We start from the raw sequence: 13746 nt of genomic DNA on the forward strand, positions 1-13746 counted from the left end.
ATACCTAGCTCTACCAAATCCATTCATTTTGCTTTGGCCACATGTAATCATCAAATATACAAAATATAGGTGCGGGTCTCGTGTCACGCGCAGAACATCAAAGAAAAGTAATCATCATCATAATGTTGTCGTCCACATCTTATTCTTCAGTCTGATCCAATTGAAATATGTTCTCGTTACTTTGGAATTATAATGTAGGGACCAATCTGCAAAAGAGATGCATCAGTAGGGGCCAAATTAGATTATTGTGTTGTAATTTGTATCCCACGTCCATAAGACCCGCCTTATATCCTGCTAATAAGGTTGTTAATTAAATATACTCTCATCATTAAAGGAGCTTACAATTCACATGCACACCATATATATATATATATATATATATATATATATGCACACACATATATGTGGGTGTATATATTGTTCTAATCCGATTGAATGGCCAAGAAAATGTCTTCTAGTATCACAATTTTGCTTGTTATTTTTGCCCTCCAATGCGCCATAACATTGGCTTCCGATCCTGACCCGGTTCAAGACTACTGCATACCAAACCCGAAATTCGGTGCCCTAAGAACACCTCTTCACATCTTCCCATGCAAGAACGCTTCTGAGGCCACCACTGATGACTTCATCTTCTCTGGGATGAAGGTGGCCGGAAACTTCACCGACATGGGCATCGCAACCATCTCGGTGAACCCAACAGTCTTCCCGGGGATCAACACGCTCGGGATGTCATTCATACGAGCTGACCTCAAAGTTGGTGGAATCAATCCACCACATTTCCACCCTAGAGCCACAGAAATATCCCACGTAGTGGAAGGGAGTGTTTATTCAGGGTTTGTTGATTCAGCCAATAGGGTTTTTGCTAGGGTTATTGAGCAAGGGGAAGTCATGGTGTTCCCTAGGGGTCTAGTGCACTTCCAGATGAATGTTGGCAAGAATCCTGCTACAATATTTGGTAGCTTCAATAGCCAAAACCCAGGAAGTCAAAAGATTCCCTCTGCCATTTTCGGGTCCCGGATAAACATTGAGCTCTTGGAGAAGGCGTTTGGATTGAGTCCTAAGCAGATTGGAACGATGAGAAGAAAATTTGATCCAAAATGGGTGAGTTAGAAAGTGAGATTGAAGGGCACTTTGCTCAATTGAGTTGCATTCTACGTTTGTTGGCCTCATAACTATGGAGGAGCTCTTTTCGTTGTTGCATCTTGTATCGATAATGTAATACAATGTAATTTCCGGTGCAAGAAGCTTGTAGTTCGGTTTGTTAAAAGTTTTCGCCTCTTCACTTTTAAGTCCTAGTTTGATTTCCCCCTCTGCACTATCATTTGTATCAATAAAAGAACAAAGAAATTCTGTGGTATATGAAATTTAAACAGTAAACACGGTGAATGTGCAAGAATTTTCATTACTATCGGTTCGAACAGCTCCACATCCAAATGTACCAAACAACAATCCTGGTTTCACACAATCGTTCTCAAATCCAACTTTCCAAATTCAATCCCTGAGAAGCAACTGCATTGTGATGCAACAATCTATAAGCATCATACATACCAAAATGATCAACTGAAATTCGTAACTCCGTATCAGAGAAACGCACAGAAAAGTTCACCCTGCGGTAGCTCATTATGTAAGCGGAAGGGTTTACTATCCGTCAGCTAAAAGTGCCTTGACAATGGTCTCGCACATCCCATCAGCATGTGGGAACAAGTGTCCAGCACCTGGTATCTCATGATAACGGATCCAAGGAAGCTGTTCAGCAATGTAGCGTTGTAGTAAAACAGGTACCATGCGATCATCATCTCCTTGCCACACGTGGACGGAAGCTTCATTGTTCGGGAATGGGTTTTCCAGTGCCAGAGGACTGAATTCCCAGGTCCCAAATCCAACATTCAGGTCACGGTAAACGGTCTCAAACTCTCCTTGCTGTCTTACCTGTCCCTGAGGCATCCACATTGATAAACAATGCCATCTTAGAGAGAGAGAGAGAGAGAGCTTAAAAGTTGAAAAAGCAAACTTGATCTGTGATTAAAAGCTTCCATGAAGGCTTTATCTGTGATTAAAAGCTTCCATGAAGGCTTTATCTGTCATATGTTCACACAGCTCCAATGAAATTATCAAATTCTAGCTAATAGTAATGCAAAGCTTCAAATTCTCTCATCGCTATTCCATGGAGGGAAAGAAAAATAAAATCTAGATTTCACCAGGTGACAGACTAGAGCCCTGCAATACGTTCTTACAGTTCCAGTGAAATGCTAGGACCAACCAACTGTTAAAAATAACCAGCAGGCTTGCAAGATCTCCATTGTTGTAGTGTAGGCTTCACAGTAGATTCAATTGTAAGATGACAAAAACTTTATTCTTTATTAACAGCAACACTCAATCAGTATCAACAGTATGGCTAACCAAGTAATACCTCTGCCCGCATGCGAGAGATCTCGAATTCAACCACAGGAGGGGAATAATTAACTAGACACATGCTATTGAACTAAACATAGAAAACAAGTCCGGGATATAGCTCCTTATTTACTTCACTATACATCAACAGTATTATATAATCCCCACATTAAGCGATTCAATTTTATTTATTTCAGCATAAAATCAAGATGGAAAGAACTAGCCTAATCTTTTGTTATAAAAACTAGCCTAATTTTCAGACAGCTAGCAAGGATATGTGCCTACCACAGATTATCGAACTAAATTTACAAATTCAGTATCTGTAAATATCAAATTTAGCTAATTTCATTATGAAATGGAGTCATTAAAAATTCAAAAAAAAAAATCTAGGAATTTTCCAAAATATGGGGTACATACCACAAGTGGTTGTCCTTTAAGAATCGTAGGTATAAGTTCTTTGTCTTGGTCAGAAAGACAATCGCTACTCTGAGCCATAACACTTGAACCGGGAAACCATTTTTGAGTGTTCCAAAAGTAGGTAAGCCAAGGGGTGTAGTGCGACACACGAAGTGCCCATTGGTCTTGCAGAAGCTGTTGGGAGTAAGCTTGACTGGATAGATTTGCAGGAATACCAGTCCACCAATAGTTAACCACGGGCGCTAAAAGTGCTGCTCCAGCAATCCTGTTACCATTCACATCTAACACAAGTTAATACATATCTCCTTTCCAACAACCAACACACATACATGCAGAAACTGTTCACTTCCATTCCTGTACAAATATCATACCTGTGAGGGATGTACTTGAGGCAGCTCCAAATCACCTGTCCGCCCATGGAGAAACCAATTACATAAAATCTGTGTCCTAAACCTAATTGATCAGCCAGCTCCTCTATATCTGAAGCCATGCTCTTCACTGTTCGCTTTGGATTAGGATCACTTTCTCCATAACCAGGTCTGTCAAAAGACACAACATAGATCCTCAAGTCTTTCACAGTTTCCTGGGTGAATTTACCATAGGTTAAAATGTTATTACAGGAAGCACTACGTACATACTAATCAAATTATAAGATAGATACCGAAGACATGGTTTCAGCAACGACAGCATCATGCCTGCAACTATCAACACCATGGACAAAAACTATTTTATGCTGTGCATTATCTTTTGGGACTCCGTGCTCTTTGTATGCCAAATGCCTTCCATCCCTAAGTTTTATTCTTGGTCCTGTAACAGGAGGCCCATCAGGAGAGCCACATATCTTCGATGAAGGAGGTTGGATCACCTGGTATGCCCACGCCGATAATCCAATAAACAACGCTACTAGTGCCGTCTTAAAAATCCCTGAATATTTTTAGATTTAAATGAATCACAATACAGAGATTGGAGAAAATTTCTACTAAAATCTTTCAGCACAAAGAAAGAAAGGACCAACTTTTCAAGTTCATGCTTTGAGCATTAATTCTGATTTCAAAGACATACATAAATATGATAAGACACATTTAGAACAAATTCTTGGAAGTTAACAAGAAATTAAGAAAATGTTTGGTATCCTTCTTGGGTTCAACTTATTGTTTTTGAAACCAATGTAATTTAGCTACTTCATCATTTTTGAAAGCTATAAACTGATTTCAAATAGAATACCAAACAAGCCCTAATGAAATGGCGAAAAGTAAGATGGTGAAAATACTATAAACAATCGTTGTCCCTGATCATTTAAGTAATGTTCGAATCAAGCAGCATGAATTTGCATTTTGATATGTCCATAAATCATATAGGCCATCATATTTCAGAGTAGGATATAGAAGCGGGATATTCAACACAGGAAAAAAATTAAGAAAGCATGCACTCAGTTAATGCCTTTAGATGCTTGTTAGCTTTCTGCTTAAATGCATGAACGCCGTTAGTTTTATATTGATATCCAGAATCCAGATTAAATACAAACATCTTATATCAGGCGGTCGTTATTTGAATCTCACTGTGGGACGCAGACCAACTACCACAAGGAGAAAGAAACAATTTCAGTTTTATTATTTTGTTTTCGACAAATGATACAATCTCAAAGATCACACTGCTAACACTAGTCACAACTACTCCTTTTCCACTAATTACTTCTTTTCGGTACATTGAAGTGGATTGAACCATGACCTATCCTAGCTCTAACCCAACATATCACAGCTTAACCTGAAGGGCACAAATTAAACTTTCAACAGTATGTTACATGTTGCAACAATTAATAAATTTCAAATTTTTCTAACTAAAATACTCAGCCAACCTAATCACAGATAATGCTTGCTTAAATAAAGTTCTAAACTTTATTAAAACCCAAATTATGAAATTGCCGCAAACAAACCGAATTATTGCATTCCGGTCCTGCATTTTATCATCAAGCAAACAGAAATTGGTACTAAATTACAACGGAACAAGCTACAACGAAGAATCGTAATCAATAATTGGAACCCTTAAATAAAATTACAAAAATTGAAATAAAAAGGGGAAACGAAGGAGGAAGAAAACCCACCTGCCGGAAGCTGGAAGGGGCTGTTTTGCTTGGCTCTTCGGGTGTGAGCTCTCGCCGACGCGGCCGATATCTTCCTGTTCACTCCTACCGCCATTTTCACCAGCCCACGAGATCAATCAGAGGTTCGATACTCAGGGTTTAGTCAGAGAGAGAAGTGTGTAACGGGTGACGAGACTCTGCCTGTCACTCTGTGTTGTGAGTTGTGACCATGTGTGTGTTAAATTACACAAAACTACGGGACTTTAACGAAAAATTCTCGTACTGTTTATTTTAACGAAAAATTATATTTTTACATTAAAAAATCAATTTTGATTCACTTTACCTTTTATTTTGTCTTTATCGTTAAAACTCAAAGTTTTCAAGTTATTTTCATTAGTTTTCCTCAAACCCATCTCAATTTTGGATCGAACCACGATCTCATATTTATGTTTTAAACATTGCAATGTCAGACTTTAACTTATAAAATTCATTATAGTGTCAGACCTCTGCTAAATTTTCTATCAATTTGACAGTTAAATGATGATGTAATAGGAACGAAGCCCGCTCTTTCATAGATATTTCTTTATTTGAAAAAAATAAGATTAATTTAAAAAATGCAGAAAAATCAAGGATCAACAGGAGTATGCATAAAAATAAGATTAACTAAATACGCACTCATCTTTATTAAAAGGAGTATGCATAAAAAGAAAAAGTAATGTGAAAATTTCCCAAAACAAGTCATCATATATTCCTTTCTAGTGGAAATAACTTAAATAGAAAGAGTGATAGAGTGCTAAGTTTGCAAAACCATCATTTTAAATGTTTACATGCTTGTAGTTATTGGGAAATTTCATTTTGTAGGCCAATTGTGACATGTACATGCAAGTTTAAACGTATACGAACAAATTTTGAACTTTCGTCTTGTACAGAGCAATTTTTTTGGTGTACAAGAACACGATTATGCGGCGTTACTGTTCTACTCTTAACACGTGAATTTGTTTTTACATACGCACACTTAAAGTGGGATATATCAAGTTATTAATTATGTTGTCCACTCTTGTTATAATACGTAAAATGATATATCACGTGACCTATGTTAGTGATATTGATAAATGTTTTTCTCGACATACAAAAGTTATTGTATCTCGTATTGATATTGCACTTAAATGTAATTTCTGGTGCAAATTTGTAGTTTAGTTAGTTAAAAGTTTTCACGAAATTTAAACACGGTGAACGTGCAAGAATTTTCATTACTACCAGCTCGAAAAGCCCACATACAAATGTACCAAACAACCATCCTGGTTTCACACAGTAGTTCTCAAACCCAACTTTCAAAAACCAATCCCTAAGAAGCAACCGCATTGCGATGCAACAATCTATGAACAGAGCTGGCTGGTACAAGACCTATCATACATACCGAAATGATCAACTGAAATATCGTAACTCCGTATCAGAGATGCACAGGAAAGTTCACCCTGTGATTATGTAAGGGGAAAGGTTTACTATCCGTCAGTTAAAAGTGCCTTGACAATGGTCTCGCACATCCGATGAGCATGTGGGAACAAGGGTCCAGCACCTGGTATCTCATGATAGCGGATCCAAGGAAGCTGTTCAGCAATGTAGCGTTGTAGTAAAACAGGTACCATGCGATCTTCATCTCCTTGCCACACGTGGACGGAAGCTTCATTGTTGGGGAATGGGGTTTCCAGTTCCAGAGGACTGAATTCCAAGGTCCCAAACCCAACATTCATGTCACGGTAAATGGACTCAAATTCTCCTTGCTGTCTTACCTGTTCCTGAGGAATCCACATTGATAAACAATTACATGTTAGTTGTATTTTTCGTAATACATATTCAGTACCTGTGCCTACCACAGATTATCAAACTAAATTTACATATTCAGTGTCTGTAAAATATCAAATTTAGCTAATTTCATTACAAAATTGTTTCATCAGATATTCAAAAAAATAATAATTCTACGGAATTTTCCAAAATATGGGGTACGTACCACATTTGGTCGTCCTTTAAGAGACTTAGGTATAAGTTCTTTTGTCTTGGTCAGAAAGACAATCTCTACCGTGAGCCAGAAGACTTGAACCGGGAAACCATTTTTGAGTGTTCCAAAAGTAGGTAAGCCAAGGGGTGTAGTGCGACACACGAACTGCCCATTGGTCTTGCAGAAGCTGTTGGGAGTAAGCTTGACTGGATAGATTTGCTGGAATACCAGTCCACCAATAGTTAACCACGGGCGCTAATAGTGCTGCTCCAGCGATCCTGTTACCATTCACACCTAGCGTAAGTAAATATATATCTCCTTTCAAACACACACACACATGCAGAACCTGTTCACTTCCATTCCTGTACAAATAACCTACCTGTGAGGGATGAACTTGAAGCAGCTCCAAATCACCTGTCCACCCATGGAGAAACCAATTACATAAAATCTGTGTCCTAAACCCAATTGGTCAGCCAGTTCCTCTATATCTGTAGCGCTGCTCTTCACCGTTCGCTTTGGATTAGGGTCACTTTCTCCATAACCAAGGTCTGTCAAAAGTAACACCATAGATCCCCAAGTCTTTCACAGTTTCCTGGGTAAATTTACCATAGGCTAAACGTTATTACAGGAAACACGAGATACATACTGATTAAATCATAAGATAGATACCGGAGACATGGTTTCAGCAACGACAGCATCATGCCTGCAATTATCAATACCGTGGACATAAACTATTTTATGCTGTGCATTATCTTTTGGGACTCCATGCTCTTTGTAGGCCAAATGCCTTCCATCCTAACTTGATCCTGTAACAGGAGACCCATCAGGAGAGCCACATATCTTTGATGGAGGAGGTTGGATCGCCTGATATGCCCACGCCGATAATCCAATAAACAACGCTACTAGTGATGTCTTAAAAATCCCTGAAATTTTTTAGGTTTAAATGAATCACAATACAGAGATTGGAGAAGATTTCAGCACAAAGAAAGAAAGGACCAATTTTTCAAGTTCATGCTTTGAGCATTAGTTCTGATTTCAAAGACATACATAAATCCAATAAGATGCACTTAGATCAAATTCTTGGAAGTTTACAAGAAATTAAGGAGATGTTTGGTATCCTTATTGGGTTCAACTCATTGTTTTTGAAACCTATGTAATATAGCTACCTTCTTCATTTTTGAAACCTATAAACTGATTTCAAATAGAATACCAAACAACCCCTAAATAAATGGTGAAAACTAAGATGGTTGTAATGATTACTTGGAAACCCATTGTGCAGTCACATGCAAGGCCTTGTGAAAATACTATAAAGAATCATAGTCCCTGATCATTGAAGTAATGTTTGAATAAAGCAGCATCAATTTGTATTTTGATATGTCCATAAATCATATAGAGCATCATATTTGAGAGTAGGATATACAAGTTAGTTATTCAACAACAATAACAACAAAGCCTTATCCCACTAAGTGTGGTCGACTATATGAATCCTAGAACGCCATTGGCGCTCAATTTTGTGCTATGTCTTCTGTTAGACCCAAGTAGTCCAAATCTTTTCTTAGAGTCTCTTTCCAAGTCTTCCTAGGTCTTCCTCTACCCTTTTGGCCCGGAGCCTTTGTTTCGTGATTGCACCTTCTAACCGGAGCGTCTGTAGGTCTTCATTTCACATGTCCAAACCATCTTTAACCGATTTCCTCTCATCTTATCTTCAATTTCGACTATTCCTAATTTAGGTCGGATATTATTTTGCTTTCGATACAATCTCAAAGATCACACTGCCAACACAATCGTAAATATGAAGTTTATGCAAGTCAAGACCACTCCTTTTCGAATAATTACTTCTTTCCGGTAGATTGAATAGGATCGAACCATGAGTCATGACCTATCCTAGTTCTAACCCAACATATCACAGTTCAACCTGAAGACACATTAAACTTTCAATGGTACGTCACGAGATGCAACAATTAATAAAAAAGAAAACTAATAAAAAGAGCTTGAGTTTTAATGATAAGGACAAAATAAATGATAAAATGATTAGTATCAGGATTGACTTTTTAGTGTAAAAATATGATTTTTCGTTAAAATAAACAGTACCGAAAACATTTTGTTATGTCATGAGATGCAACAATTAATAAAATTCAAAATTTTCTAATTAAAAAAAAAAAAGAAGAACCCTCTGAATAGTCTTGTAAATATAATGAAAAACTCGGCCAACCTAATCACAGATAATGCTTACTTAAATAAAGTTCTAAACTTTCTTAAAACCCAGATAATGAAATTGCCTCAAACAAACCGAATTCTTGCATTCCGGTCCTGCATTTTCTCATCAAGCAAACCGAAATTGGTACGCATTACAACAGAACAAGCTACAACGAACAATCATGATCAATAATTGGAACCCTTAAATAAAATTACAAAAATTGAAATAAAAAGGGGAAACGAAGGAGGAAGAAAACCCACCTGCCGGAAGTTGGAAGGAGCTGGTTTGCTTGGCTCTTCGGGTGTGAGCTCTCGCCGACGCGGCTGTTATCTTCCTGTTCACTCTTCCCGCCATTTTCACCAGCCCACGAGATCAATGAAAGAGGTTCGATACTCAGGGTTTAATCACAGAGAGAGAGAGAGAGAGAAGTGTGTGAACGGTGACGAGGCTCTGCCTGTCACTGTGTGTTGTCAGTTATGACCGTGTGTTGCGATGCGAAATGGTAATTTGTGTGCTAATAAAAGTCCATTACTAAATAACATTTATTTCAACGGTCTATTTATATTTCTCTTCGTTTACAAGAAAGAAGTTTTAAATTCAATTATCGTGAAAGACGAATTTGAAACGTATTATTACTATTATATTATGAGGTTTAATTCATTCTTCCACTAATTAATGCAGATAATATATTTTGTTAAAAAAATACTGACAAATGATATCATTTGCAGCTAACTAAATGAAATGAACTATGCCACTAAAAAAAAACATCTCCAACTGGCTAGTTAAATGAGACTTTTTAGCTATTTAATGAACAAAAAAAATCAAACGTGAACAGGCTAGATAAATACACACTCATTTTTATTCAAAGGAACATGAGCATCCATAAAAAGAAGTAATGTAAAAATTATTTTACTCTAGCACGCAAATTTGTTTTTACAAGTACACACTTAAAGTGGGATATATCAAGTTATTAAACAAATTGTTCTATCTTATTATAATACATAAACTGATATACTACATGACGTGTATCGGTGATATTGATAAAAAAAAGATTTTCTAGCTTGAAAGTCTTTGCAGATGTCAACTTCCTGTTGGTTGCTAAATGCTTTGGAGTAGCAATTAGGATTTTGATCCAAATGTTCTCATTAGAGTTGAGAAATCAGCTCGTGGGCTGGGACATTTTGCATCTGGACACACATAATTAATTACCATATTTACAAATATACCCCTCACTTTAATTTGATCAACGCATTTACTTGGGTACTTAAAAATTAGATCATGTGAAATTTCCCACCACATGATGAAGTGCCTGTTCAACGATCAGCATGAAAAGAGGAAAAGGTTAATTCCGAGGGAAAAAGATCCTCTCCGATTCTTTTTATAGGGATTCAGATGATTAATCAATCATGTTCATTCATCGTATATCGTTCGGTCAGTTTTCATTAGGTATTATTTATATTCAATTTAAAATTTAAATTTAAAATTAATTTCTAATAGCACGATGTATGATGAATAAACATAATTGATTGATCTATTCGATCCCTACAAAGAGGATTCGGAAAGAATCCCTTTCTAATTCTGAGCATCATGGACCCCAAAGTTGTTTTTTGGTGACCACTCTTTGTTAAACATGGTAGGGACTGAAATTTTCATTTATTGATAAAACAAAGTGCTAGGGTGGGGTAGGCCTGGGCATGGTACAATTTGGGTTCGAGATGGGAGTTGTACGGTAACCATGGACAGAGCCAACTTTGGCCCCGACTCAGTTTTTTGGTGAAAAATTGTAGGATAAATTACACTTTCATACTTTAGGTTTAGACGCTATTTCAATTCCTTACAACATCTTTAAAACGTTTCATTTTTATACCTTAAGTACTATTTTATTTCAAAATAATACATCCGTTACATTTTTCATCCATGGATCCGTTAAATGTTGACGTGGCTGCCATGGCTATCAAATGTCTGTCACGTGACAACTAAAATAATTTTTTAATTTATTTTTAAAAGCCTGAAATGTTTTTTTCTTCTCCTTCTTCTCCCTCCTTCTCCTTCTGGGTTGCAGGGGGTTCCAATTTTTTTTTTTTCCTTCTTCTTCTTCCTCCTCCTCCTCCTCCTCCTCCTCCTCCTCTTCTTCTTCTTCTTCTTCTGGGTTGCAGGGGGTTCGGGTCCCCTTTTTATTTATTTTTTCTTCTTCTTCTTCTTCTCATAGATTTTTGGGTTCTTCAGGGATGTGGGTCGCTAAGGGGAAGAAGAAGAAAGGGGAAGAAGAAGAAGAGAAGAAGAAGGAGGAGGAGAAGGAGGAAGAAGAAGGAGAAGAAGAAGAAGAAGAAGAAGAAAAAGAAAAAAAAAAGAAAAAAAGAAAAAGGGAACCCAAACCCCCTGCAACCCAGAAGAAGAAGAAGAAGACAGAAAAAAAAAAAAAAAAAAAAAAAAAGGGAACCCCCTGCAACCCAGAAGAAGGAGGAAAAAGAAGAAAAAAAATTTCAGGTTTTTTTTAAAAAATATTTTACTTGCCACGTGGCAAACATTTGGCAGCCACGTGGTATATATGTGGCAGTCATGCCAACATTTAATGGATTCATGGATAGAAAATGTAACGGATGTATTATTTTGAAATAAAATAGTACTTAAGGTATGAAAATGAAATGTTTTGAAGATGTTGTAAGGAATTGAAATAGGTTCCAAACCTGAGGTATGAAAATGTAATTTACCCAAAATTGTACATATTGCATGCAATAATTTCACATGATAGAACATTTTCAGTTATGAAATTTCTAAAAAATATCAGATAAAAGATCAATGGATGAATTATTACATGGTTATTTAAAAATAAAAAAAAAGATATTTTATGATATTGGTAATGAAGTTTTCATGCAACGTTGTCAAAACATGAAAATGTGTTTAGAAATATTATAATATGTTGTATGAAAAATCTTATGGTGCATTTCAATCTCCCATTGGCCATAAGTCTGGCTTCCACACCATAATGGGTTTTGAACTCGAGACCTCTACTTTTTAGTTTTATGTAATAATATATATAAGTGTTTTGTTAAGTAAATTCTTGAGCATTTTAATTTGTAAATTTTTTGTTTGAGGATGCCCCTCTCTAGCTTTGTCCTTGACAAAAACCGAAACCGAAATTTTATATCAATACAGTACGGTTCAAGAGTCTGTACTGAATATACCGATGGTATCGGTTCGGTCTTGAGAATATTTCGGTTTCATACTGACATTTCAGTTTGGGATTGATTTGGGTTTCTTCAGTTTGGAGGTGATTTGGGTTTCTTAGAGATTGAGTCGACTACTCAATTTAATGATTTTTTTGTGAGATGGTAGTGGTGACAATAATGTGGTTCAAATTCACCTTTAGTGAGAATCAAACTTAAGATATTTCACTTACAAGTGAAGAGGAATACCACTTAACGTTAGTACCAAGTGGCCAATAGATGTTCCAAAAAGAATTTAAAATAAAAAATAAAAATAAAAAGCTTATAAACCTATTAGACCCGTAGAACCTTATAAAAAGCTCATCTATATCTTGATTTTTAATGAAGCCCATCTCTATTTTTGCAAGCAAGGAGAACGACGACGTCTTGCATAACCTAGTAACCTCTTCTTCTTCCTCCAGACTTCTCATCGCCTTCCGTCGTCACTGCTATACAATACACATGCTGCTTCCTGCCTCTTCTTCTATGCATTTGCTTTATTCGGTTTGGTACAGTTTTTTTTTTTCAATTTTGAAAATTCAGAACTGATATCGTACCATTAAATACTCATTCGGTACTAGACGGTCCGTGTTCGGTTTGGGTATCCTGTTCCGAATGCCCACCCCCTAGGGTGGGGTGATTCCGGCTAGTGAGGAAGGATGATAAAGAGATTAGGGTTTGGAGATGAGAAGAACAAAGGGATTGAAAATAATTTGGGATAAACTATGTTGATTAAAAATAACAAATAAAATTATATGTTAACTCATTAAATTTAATGATGTGGCATTACATGTAAGCTGCCACATCATGTGTGGTCGCTCTACCATTTTCCTTAAAATTAAACCATACACATGTAGCAACACATCTTTCCCTCAAGCCCTCTCACTTAGGGCTAGATTCGGTTCAAATCGGTTTGGTTTGGTTCTTTTTTTTTCGGTTTTGGTTTTTTTGGGTTCGGTTTCGATTTTTTTTTAATTTTTTTTCGGTTCTTCATTTTTGCCTCCAATTGTTGTGGATATGATGTGACCGGTCAGATTGCTACCGTCTACAACAAAAGCAGAAATTTCCTGCACAACACATAAAGTTAAAGTCTTTGAAGTAAACAAATTTACCACAAAATATATGGAATTCACCATTAGAGCCACCAGAAACATGCAAAACACACCATGGATCACCCAAAAAAACCCAAAAGTTTCATGAAACGAAATCCCTAACACTATGTTTTGATGAAGAAATTTAAGATTACCAAGGAATTTTAAAATGACGGAAATTGAATTGACGGGATTTTATTTTCTAGAATTTGTGAATTTTCATGTTTGGTTAGCCTAAAAGAACAATGGAATTGAATACGGAAATTTTTATTTTTAAGCTCTCAATCATAGAAATTGGGAAATGACACCTATATATATGGAATTTAAACTTGGGAATTGGAGGTCCCAAATTTCAAGTTTTTTTCACG

General features: G+C 36.5%; 1 protein-coding gene and 2 pseudogenes across 2 annotated transcripts; 1 reads left to right on the top strand and 2 right to left on the bottom strand.

Annotated features, from left to right (window-relative positions):
- Positions 1–393: 393 nt before the first annotated feature.
- LOC137713307 (germin-like protein subfamily 3 member 2 pseudogene) lies at positions 394–1267 on the top strand (annotated as a pseudogene).
- A 115-nt stretch (positions 1268–1382) lies between these two features.
- Positions 1383–5125, bottom strand: LOC137713306 (uncharacterized). The gene is made up of 5 exons (XM_068452591.2): positions 4910–5125; positions 3470–3732; positions 3180–3391; positions 2809–3073; positions 1383–1935 (listed from the first exon to the last, which is right to left on the bottom strand). Exons 1-5 carry the CDS (start codon positions 5001–5003, stop codon positions 1642–1644), a joined length of 1128 nt encoding a protein of 375 aa, XP_068308692.2. The 5' UTR covers positions 5004–5125; the 3' UTR covers positions 1383–1641.
- Positions 5126–6104: 979 nt separating this feature from the next.
- Positions 6105–9553, bottom strand: LOC137713308 (uncharacterized; annotated as a pseudogene). The gene is made up of 5 exons (XR_015955443.1): positions 9342–9553; positions 7554–7807; positions 7264–7476; positions 6897–7162; positions 6105–6684 (listed from the first exon to the last, which is right to left on the bottom strand). The product of XR_015955443.1 is annotated as an uncharacterized LOC137713308 (transcript).
- Between the last annotated feature and the right edge of the window lie 4193 nt (positions 9554–13746).

This window comes from Pyrus communis, chromosome 14 (genome assembly GCF_041283825.1).
Source record: "Pyrus communis isolate YQ-2024b chromosome 14, ASM4128382v1, whole genome shotgun sequence".
In the NCBI taxonomy this organism is placed as follows: Eukaryota; Viridiplantae; Streptophyta; class Magnoliopsida; order Rosales; family Rosaceae; genus Pyrus; species Pyrus communis.